This window comes from Periophthalmus magnuspinnatus, chromosome 13, assembly GCF_009829125.3.
Source record: "Periophthalmus magnuspinnatus isolate fPerMag1 chromosome 13, fPerMag1.2.pri, whole genome shotgun sequence".
Lineage (NCBI taxonomy): Eukaryota > Metazoa > Chordata > Actinopteri > Gobiiformes > Gobiidae > Periophthalmus > Periophthalmus magnuspinnatus.
Genome location: NC_047138.1, coordinates 3783674 through 3794022, shown reverse-complemented (window position 1 = coordinate 3794022; position 10349 = coordinate 3783674). Strand labels below are relative to the sequence as shown.

General features: G+C 38.4%; 1 protein-coding gene across 2 annotated transcripts; it reads right to left on the bottom strand.

Annotated features, from left to right (window-relative positions):
* Nucleotides 1-483: 483 nt before the first annotated feature.
* tsku (tsukushi small leucine rich proteoglycan homolog (Xenopus laevis)) lies at nucleotides 484-9090 on the bottom strand. Of its 2 annotated transcripts, none has more exons than XM_033976951.2 (3): nucleotides 8798-9090; nucleotides 4646-4960; nucleotides 484-3620 (listed from the first exon to the last, which is right to left on the bottom strand). In XM_033976951.2, exons 1-3 carry the CDS (start codon nucleotides 8825-8827, stop codon nucleotides 2880-2882), a joined length of 1086 nt encoding a protein of 361 aa, XP_033832842.1. In that variant the 5' UTR covers nucleotides 8828-9090; the 3' UTR covers nucleotides 484-2879. The 2 variants fall into 2 exon arrangements, with proteins under 2 accessions (XP_033832842.1, XP_033832841.1); XM_033976950.2 differs by lacking the exon at nucleotides 8798-9090 and adding an exon at nucleotides 8377-8569.
* Nucleotides 9091-10349: the final 1259 nt, after the last annotated feature.

The following is a 10349-nucleotide window of genomic DNA, read 5'->3' as shown; positions in this document are numbered from 1 at the left end:
TTACACGTTCTCGTATCTGCAGGTCTGATAACATCACTTAAAATCCCAGTGAGCACCGTGTTGTTGTTGTCTCCTTCCCTCTGCAGAGAAGATAAAGACGCTGAGGCTATCGCACCAGACTGAGACACATAACGTTTGTCCAACTCCATTATAGAGACTGCATTAGAGTTCACTATTTCTGCAACTATTACTAGCTCAACCATGGAATTACGTTTAAGATGAGCTTTTAACCTTTTTGTAAGAGAGTTTTTTTCTATGCAAAACTATCATAACAGATGTTTGCATGTTGCGTTTATCACTTTAGACCCGGGCATGTTTCCTATGTCCTGCTAAGAGACGTACGACACTGTAGCAGATTCAGTTTGTTAGTTTTCTTTGATTGATTTCCCACAGAGCAGAGTGTAGACTGTGGAACATGCAGTTAATTCAGTCTCATGCCTCTGTAATAAACACAAATCAGGAATGACACAAACACATGTGACTGCTGTCAAAATATTTAGTTAATAAATAATAAGTCTAAAGCCTAAACTGATTCTTAGTAACACAAGTTCTGAAAAGTTTGAAATGATTAACAAGATAAACAAATACCTGCTGTTTGTTGTGGGTAAAATATTGCAAAATCAACCGCTCCTCTGCTTTTAACCAGATAATCTTTTTGTGATTTTTTTTGCTGTGTCACCGCTGACGTAAAACAGAGCTTACACACTCATATAGTTATGTTTTGACTCGGTCTCCATGGACTTTAGGAGACGACGCATCTGGAAGTGTTTAGCGCAATGGGGTCATCCTGAGACAGCCTCCCCCCCCCAAACTGATGACAAATGAGGCACAGAGTTTTCCCCAACAACGGCTTTCACAACCATTAAGGCCCTGGTGACACAGAGACGCGTGTGAGGAGGACTGTCTGTGTGTGTTTTAGAGGAAATCTACGAAGGAAATAGACGATGCTTAAAATTAAAGTGACCTGTCCTGATCTAAGTCATAAATTTCACATAACACATACTTACACTTACAAATATAAGTACTTCTTTTTCCATTACTGTACTGCTAAACCTGCATATCTAACAAAGAAAGAAAACAAAACTTTGACAATCCCAAAATTAGATAGTAGACCCTAGATCAGGCATATCCAAACTGTGGCCCAGGGGCAAAATCCGGCCCTCAGAGCGATTTTTCTCGGCCCTCAAACTCCCATATTATTAAAATGATACTTTTTACTGTACATTTCTGAAAATCTACTTTAACAAGCACATATCAAATATTTAATGTGCCCCTCTGAGGATGTAAGCGTGAATAAAGGTCTAGTGGTTCAATCTAACTGGTAATAATAACTCAGATTGGAAGTATTCACTGTATTTGCGACCAGTCTATGGCCCCAAATCGGCCCTCAGCTTTGTCTGTGTTTGTGTGGCCCTTAATGAGAAAAGTTTGAATACTACTACTACTACTAAGCCTGAATCATTCTTAGTAAAATATTTGCATTAACACTAATTCATTAAGGTGTATATATGATAAAATAGAACCAAATCTATCACATTATTCCATGCTAAAACGTTTACATAACAGTAAATAAAAGCTAGCCCAGTTGAAATAATCTGTTGTACTTTTCAGCCACATCTTGGAAGAGAAAGACAGGCATTTTCTCACTGCCAAAAACACAGGAAATAATCAGCCAACTGTCTCTGGTCCGGTTTCTCCTCGTCTCCCTGCTGTAGTCACCTCTTTGGCAGGACACCAGCGTGCTATAGTCTGCCAAACCAAGGCATGTATCTGCACTCAAATGTCCTAAACTATGTAAAAGCTACAATCGGGAGTATTCTTCTCAAGTAAAACTGAGCTAAACATGTTAAGAGAGCTTTAAAAAAAGGACAGAAATGTTGTCAAACCAAACCACTATTTCTTAGAGTAGAAGGCCACACCCAGGCAGACGGGGTGGAAATGGTCACGTCCAAATAATGCCCCAAAATACAGACTTTTAAACTTGATGATGCAGTTTTTACTCAACCGCTGTGATTTCCAGTAAGTGTTGACATCCCTTGGACACATAACATTGCCAATTTTAAACAATTTGAGACGCGTAATTATAAGAAAAGTACAGTGGATGCAGCTTTATATGTTCAGATTCTTAGTTTGTTCAAAGTATTATGATATTTTGTTGTTTTCTTTCATTTTTATTCTTTATTTTAAGTAACAGCGGCTCTGAGTCTAAGAATATCAGATTTATTAAAGCATTTTTTTTACAAAGATACAAATATAAACCTCTACAAATGCAAAAAGTTATATTCAGTTATCAAAATCCCTTATACCACCTGCAGTCCTGAGCCTATAAAGTATCCACAGGAATGTTGTACACACATAACCACTATTTATCCAGACTGTACTATGTAAATATGGCAGCTCTGGTATCCAAGCAGAATCAGATTACGCAACACTTGTTTGATGACTAATTTGATCCTGACTGAAGTTGCACAATATAAAAGTCAAAAGGCAAAGCATCAGTCAGTTTATCAATGGAATACAAGTTATTTTAACCAGTAGTTTATAGGAATATTTTAACATTTCAATTGCAAATAGCATTAACACACAAAAAACTGTAGTGGTTATGCGCATAGTGGCCTCTATTGTGTCAGTCATGTTCAGAAGAAGTGCTGAAATGTTTTTTTCTACCAAAGTAAGTGCAAAAGGCTTTGTTTGGTCCTGATTAGTTAATATTTAAATCATTATTTGTCAGTCTGTAACAGCTTACAACATATTTTCCAGTCATTTTGAACAACAAATACTGACTAGAGATATTGATTAGAGATGTTTGCATAACAAGGTTCATAAGGCACACCACTGGTATTAGAATGATTGCATCGGGTTCACGGTTTTCAAAAGCCTCACAAACTTATTCCCTCCACGTTACAGTTCAACACCTCTGTCGGCTGCAGTTGCCCGAGGTGTAAGTGAAACTGCCCTGGCTTCTTAGTCTTCCAACAAAGAATATTCTGCCCCAGTTTTATACTTTTTATACTGGGCAAGTGAGCGAGCATTTCATTTGGCAAAGACACCAGTCCAGAGTTGGATAAATTCAGCTCTTGTAGCGAGTCTAGTCCAGCGAACACTTTAGGATCTAACTTTTTAAGATTTGGGTTGTTAGAAAGATCCAGAACTTGCAGACTTTGTAGATCTTTGAAAGCAAACGGTTCGATGTCCTGGAGTTCTCTGCTGCCACTGATCGACAAATAAACCAAATCTTGTAACTGTGAAAACGCTCCTTCTTTAATGCTTTTGATGGGGTTTGCGTCGATGTTAAGGTACCGCAGTGGGAGCCCGGACAACATTGGGACGCTCGTGAAAAAATTGGCAGTCAAGTTCAAGCTCTGAATGTGCAATGTCTTTCCATGCGGTACTGTTGATATCGTTGTAAGTTTATTCTTCGACAAATCCACAGTAACTGGTTCTCCGTTTACTTTGGTTGCAAACATGCTCATGTCGAAATCTGCGAAGTTGTTGTAGCTTAAATCCACCTCAGATAATGGAAGGCCAGAGAAGAAATCTGGGGCCAGCGCTGCCAGACTGTTATGGCTCAGATCCAAGGACTCCAGATAGCGCAGCCTGGACAAAGCATTAGGGCTTACCTGCGAACGATAAGACAATTACAAAGTAGGTAAAGGGTTTATCAGAAAGTTGAACCTGCATGTAAAAGAAACGGGCGAAAGGTGTAAGATAAGAAACTACACAGAGGCCAAAAGAGTAGCAACCTATGTTATGTAACGCAATAAAACTTGATTGATTTAAAAATGGATTTGGAAACAACTCAATTACCTTTTTTCCTATTTCCTAAAGATGATTGAGTTAATGTTGTGTGTGTTAACGCCAAAATCAATATTAAACGTCATCAAGAAAGAGTTGGCAAACATTAGCTGGGTGTCTATAAAAGCCTGGGAACTATAATCCGTAACATTAAATACAGGTTGGTCAAGGTAGAAACAAAAACAAACTGACATCAGCAGAACCAATAATAGACACTGTTCTGTGCAACTGTCGCTGCAATTATATCAAAATATCACCAAGGTATTTTAATTACAATACAACCAGGCGTATCCGCTGGTTTAAATTTCTGCGGACATGTTTGACTTGCGTGTTTTAAGCAACAGTCGTTTTGTGTGTTCAAATATTAATGCCATATTAAGCCATTGTAAATCATAATTGAATCACTGTAATTACACAAAGCTGCCCTCTAATACCTGGAACTGCTAAGTACATTCTGAAGAAATAATCCAGTGAAGTTCAGTTCAAGTGCACCTGAATGATACTTTATTAGCGTTTTTTACTTGTACTGTACTTCATTTGTACTGAGTTGCCTTGTACATTTATAACACATTCTCTCAGTCCTGGGTGAAATGACCAAATTAATTAAAACGTAATATTATTCCTGGGGTATTATGCCATTTTGGTGAAAGTGAGATAGCGATTCAGTAATTCTCAGTTTAAAGCAACTCAATGCTCAAACATAGACACTTTTTCCAGTCCTCCAAATATTAATATACTGCATGTACGAGGGAACTAAATCTAAGTGTACACACATTAAATTGTGCTCAATACAAGTTCATATCCTGTTTTTTAGAGTCTTGTTTCCCTAAATAGTTGAGTGTGCACTTACTGTTGTAATATGGTTGCTGCTGAGGTCTAAACTAACCAGCGTCGTGTACCCCGGCCCGGACAGCATGGTGTCCGTGAGGGGTCCCATGATGGAGATGTAGGACAGGTCCAGGTGCGCCGTGTCCAGTGGGATAGGAATAGGCATGGAGGTCCCGCGGCTCAGCCCACTGCAGTCTACACTGGTCAGGCTGAAGCTGTCGAACAGGCCAAAGCTCTCCACCTCACAGCGACAGCCCGGGTGACAGTTCTGAACCGCGCTGGACTGGACCAACGCCAGCGTGGACACAGCGAGACACAACGCAAGAAGCATCATTGTCTGTGGAAAGAGAGAACGTCATTACCACTCAGATATAACATTATAACTATAGGGATGTTAAGATTTTATAATTACAACGTTATCAGATTTAAATTCAGTCATTTAAGCTACTCACAGCAGGATAGAAAATAACTCTAACCCTAAATCCTACTTCTATCGAGTTAAAATGGTAATAAACAAACAGATTTACAGTTTACACAAAATCTAGAAGGTCAATAGTATAAACTTGGTCAATTTAAAAGCATTTACTTTACCACTATATGAATCAAATAGTAAAAACAAATAGTAACCAATATTAATTATTTGTCTGAAATGATTTAAAATGTTTTGAAATACTTGAGAAACAAACATATTTTCCATAATTGTGTAATAGAAATGCAATGTAAAGGTCAATATCGTGCATTTGTTTTTTTCCTGTTACTATAATTGAGGCAGCATTGTTTCTACAAATACAAGTGTTTTGTAAGTGAAGTTTGTCATGGGTCAAATTGTGATGGATAAACAACTTTGTCGGACATTAGTTAAAATTAAAATCGGTCCAGTGAGTCCAACAGACGAGCAGATTCTTTAAAAAGTTTGAAAAATGCAAACGTTTCACACGTACAACATAAAACAATTTGGAAACGTAATAAAGACATGGTTTTCCATTTGTAATCCCCGGCTTTTACATGAAAAACAAGCAGGACTTAAATGCTTGAGCGCAACATGAGCAGACCTAGTTCTTTCACTTTTAGTCTGTACTCTGACTTCCCAATGGGTGCGACCTAATTTCTTTAATCAAAGCGATCATTTGCACTTTTTTAGTTTCGTAGTTCTTTGAAAAATGCTGTGTAGTATCAAAGAGGCAGTTCTTTTCTTGGGCCATATATTGAACAATACAGGACTAAGCTAAAGTCTTACACTGGGATTTCACAACAAAGTCATCAATGTTAATGTACCAAAAAACGAGAAACGCAAAAGATAAACCACTCTACAAAAGGCATCACCCCAATCTTACAATGAACTGATATAAGTCAATAAATGAACGGTGAATGAGATAATAAAACATTTACCACACTTACTAGATTAAAAATAAAGCCAAGTAAATGGATAGCATTTCCAAGTAGAGTTTACGCTTAAAATTCTCGGTAGTAGATCCACAGATGACACAGCAAATACGAGGTCAATGCCACATTAGACTGATATGACTAAATTGAACCTTTAGCATGCTGTGAAATATTATCTAAATGTGCTCTTTGTTTAAACTGGTTTGAAACAATTATTCAAATATGTTATGAGCAATTATATACTTGAACTGTTAAATGTAGGTCATGGTGAACTGCACTCTCTGTTTGGATAATGCTGCTATCAAAGCTGTAACAAAGGTTAGGCTTCTGTTATGCAAGGGGACAAGGCAACAGTAACAGACCTTCATGACCTGTGAGCTTATACAGGCTATTTACACGTCCCAAAGTCCAACAATGTGCAAAGATCTTGGTGTAAAAAGTAACAACGGAGTTAACTTGCGTCTGACATTTTGCGTTGGGTCATATTAACATGACACTCCACCCACCCTGCCTAGTGTGAATAAGAGATTGGTGGTTAGAGGAGACGATGGAGGAGATTCGAGCCTCAACAGTAGCTTTCCACAACCGAGAGTGTGTGACGGAGTGTGCGGAGCGGCATCAGACACATGAATGTAAAGAAGACATTCGATTGTAGCCATTTCAAAGACAGAACATCAGTGTGCAGAACAGGCCAATCTGAAATTCAAGTTGATTCTTGCGGGGAGGCGTGGGTGTTAACCAATAAATACTCTGCATGTCGTCAATGCATGCTGAGCACTTTATGAAGTTTCCCCACCCATTAAAAAGGATGAGAACATGAGAATTATGTTAATCACTATTAGTTGCAGTGTGTTTTAAGTGGCTATTTGCAATCGTGTGATACAAACCCCACCGCAAACCCCAAAAGCATGTAACATCAGTGCTATGGCAGACTACGCAGAGGGGTGTTGTTTTACTTATTTAGTTGAATACTTCTTATTCCCAACAAGTACCTACTGAATGTCTATCCAGGTGGTTAACATCCCAAGTCCTGCTACCAAATAACACGGCACCAAAACACCAAAAAGCTGCTCCGTGTTTTTACAAGTCTACAAGGTGGTCATCAGCCGCTCATTGCCTCGTCTCTTCCTCTCCTCTGAATTTTTTACCTCCATCTGCGGCTTCACTGATGGCCGTGAACTCTCGAGACCAGGTGGTGCTTCCAGACTTCCAGTAATAAATCTCATCTAACAACAACCTCCTGTCAACTGCATCTCCCTTCAAATCTGTCCTGTAACAACTCCGGCAATCAACAAACAGTAGCTCATTCTCACTTTCCCGTTTATTTTCACACTGTGTTGTCATGGGAAATCTTGAGCTAACCTTCACTGCATCAAACAAGCATTTTACACTTTTAATTAGGCTAATAAATTCTTATTTAGGCTACGTCCCAGTGCCATTGTCTCCACTCTTTACTTCAAAGCACAAAGCTGAAAGTGGTGCCACAATAATCCCTTTAAACCACATCAAGAAAGTGACTGGGAGTTTAATTAAATTGGAGGCCCTTGAGCGGTTTAAACAATTAGGCAGAAACAGAGCTGCAGTTTTTTGTGAGTAAACAAAGTTAAGTTTCTGTCTTAAAGAACAATGTAACAGTGTTGACAGTGAACATTAACAGTTGTATACTAATTTTATCGTAGGGTTTGTCATTTACTTTTCTAAATAAGTCATGGTATTTTTTTCTAAACTGGTACTTCACTTTTACAATCAATGCCTGCAGAAGAAGTGCTCAAAAGCTAAATAAAACTTAAAGCATGTACTGGTTTACTTCCCTCTAAAGCCTTTCAATTAACGTGTAAACAATTTCATAATTCAGAGATATTTTCAAGCATGTCCCACCGGGAGGAAGCCCTAGGGAAGACCCAGGACACGCGGGAGGGAATATGTCTCTCGGCTGACCTGGGAACGCCTTGGGGTCCCATGAAAGGAGCTGGAGGACATGTCTGGAGTGAGGGAAGTCTGGGAGTCCCTGCTTAGACTGGTATCCCCTTGACTCAGCCCCGGATAAGCGGAAGAAAATGGATGGATGGAGATATTTCAGAGATGATGCACCGTTTTTCCATTTTGAAGTTGACTCTAATGACCCCCATAGTACGCTAAATTAACTTAAATTCAGCATATCTCCATCACACCTATTTCAAAATAAATGTGTTAGTATACATTTGTCACCTCTATGATATATTAAATAGAAGAAAATCTGACAGAAACCCTGAAATGTGCTTTCAATTTGAAGAATCTGTCAGTGCTGCCGCCTACATCTGTTAATCATCTGAGAATGAGCAAGGAACAAAACCACAAACCCCTGTCATAGTCTGGGAACTTCATACTTACGTAGAAATCACTGCAAAGTCTCACATTTCTTCCAGTGGTGCGTGTGAAGAGCTGCAAATCAAAACACTGACCACAGAAAAGCTCATGCATTTATCTTTACTAAACCAACCCCGCCCCTCTCTCTGCTGTCACTCAGATCTTCACGTGTTTAATTGGGTTTTACAGCACGTTTCGCACTGATCTCTCTTACAATGACATAACTCTGGTCAGTTCAGTGAGGACAGTCCAGGGGCGGTTTCTTAAACACAAGGCAAAAGTGAAATTTGATCTGACCACAGCAGAAGTCCACTGCTCTTTTCTCTTATCCCAAACCACAATATAACCAACATTTGTAGGGTTAAACCACTCATCAAAATGCATTAAATGATCTTTTCTATTATTTCCTACACGTTCACAGGTCGTGCTTTGAGTTTGCACTTACTTTGGAGACTTTGGTCCAAACTTGCTGCATTTTTCGTGGATTTTCACTTCACTGCTCCCATTTTCTCAAAGCCCGCGCAGACAGCAGCTCCTCGCTCCCGCTGAGACTGCACTCTGTCCCGGGCAACATGAGCTCACGGCCGGCGCTCTGTGCGTCTCATCCACCGCATTAAACTCCACCACAAGAGCCGTGTCTGCTGCTGGAAACACTGGGACACATTTCGTCTGGCCCCATCCCATAAAGTCCCGTCTGCTGCTGGCTTCAGTTTGGCACGTGTAAAGTTAGCTCCTCGCGCATCAAAACTACACCACTTCCGGTTAAAGTTAAGAGTTTTCTAAGCTCTTTTTATAATGATTGTTTTTGTTTAAAAGCCACAAATACACCGGGAATAGGTCGTTTAAGTAGCTAAAACTAATCACGAGAAATATTGTATAACTTAACGTGGTGAATTTATCTTAAATCGGATGTCAAGAGCAGGTCACTGTTAAAATGAAATGCTTGCTAACTTGGCTAACCGTTTCTATATATGTGTCCTGTTAATTGTATAAAAAAAACTGAAATAACTTATACCAAACACTATATTCCAATACTTTATAATTTCTTAATAATTTCTTTAAAATGTACTTTTAAATTTGAGTATTTATATATATAGTTATATTTTGAAAACCGCAGACAAGCTACTTCCGGTATTTTTCTCGTTCTTGAGCGCCCTCTTCTGGCGTACTCAAGGATCGGAAATCCCACAGGAAAAGTTTTTTTGTTTTTTTTTTATTTGCGAAACAAGGCGGTGGTTTGTTTGATTTGGCACCTGGATAAATCCGTTAAAACATTATGCGAAAAGGAAACGCTGAAGTTTCCTGTTGGTACTTAGCAAAATAGTTTTGATGGTCCAACAAGATACTACAGGCCCACGCGCGCACAGGGTAGAAGAAGGACAGGGATGTGTTGAAACTGGCCTTAAAGAAATGTTTGAACAACATAAAGCAAAAGTGTGACTAGAGGCCTTGCAGAATTATGATGTCATAGTTAGACTGATTATAATTACTGTTATTGTATTGATTTGATTGGCCTAAAACTAAATTAGAGCAACTTTAGTTTTTAGTAGGATAACAATATATCTTTTTTTATTTTTATTATAATTTTTTTTTTTTTACAAATTTTGTCCCACATTGGCTATGCAATTTAAGTTAGATTTTTTTCTTTTAAATTTCAAAAAAGTAAAGTAGTTGTGTAGTTGTTATTACCAAGAATGTCCACTAGATGGAGACTCATACAATATAATCTTTAACTCAGAAATCACTAAAATAACAGTTTGTAATTTTATTTATTTGTCAATTCTTACGTTTTATTCAAATTTTATAGTCATTAAGAAGTCAATATGAATTTCCTTTCTTCATCTATGCTGTAATTTTGATGCAATATCCCCCAGAATACTGTTCAGTCCGGAAATATAGCTTTTAAGATGTATATTTAAGTTGTATTTTTTTTTGTGCTTCATGGGTTTTATGCTTTTGTGCAGAAAATCACATCATTATCAATATACCTGGAATTC

Excerpts from the sequence above, each read along its gene's own strand:
- tsku (XM_033976950.2), bottom strand. The coding sequence starts at position 8,466 with ATGCATGAGCTTTTCTGTGGTCAGTGTTTTGATTTGCAGCTCTTCACA. Across the intron at positions 4,961-8,376 it reads GACTTTGCAGTGATTTCTAC|ACAATGATGCTTCTTGCGTT; the intron begins GTAAGTATGAAG and ends CTCTTTCCACAG. Across the intron at positions 3,621-4,645 it reads GCAGCAACCATATTACAACA|GTAAGCCCTAATGCTTTGTC; the intron begins GTAAGTGCACAC and ends TATCGTTCGCAG.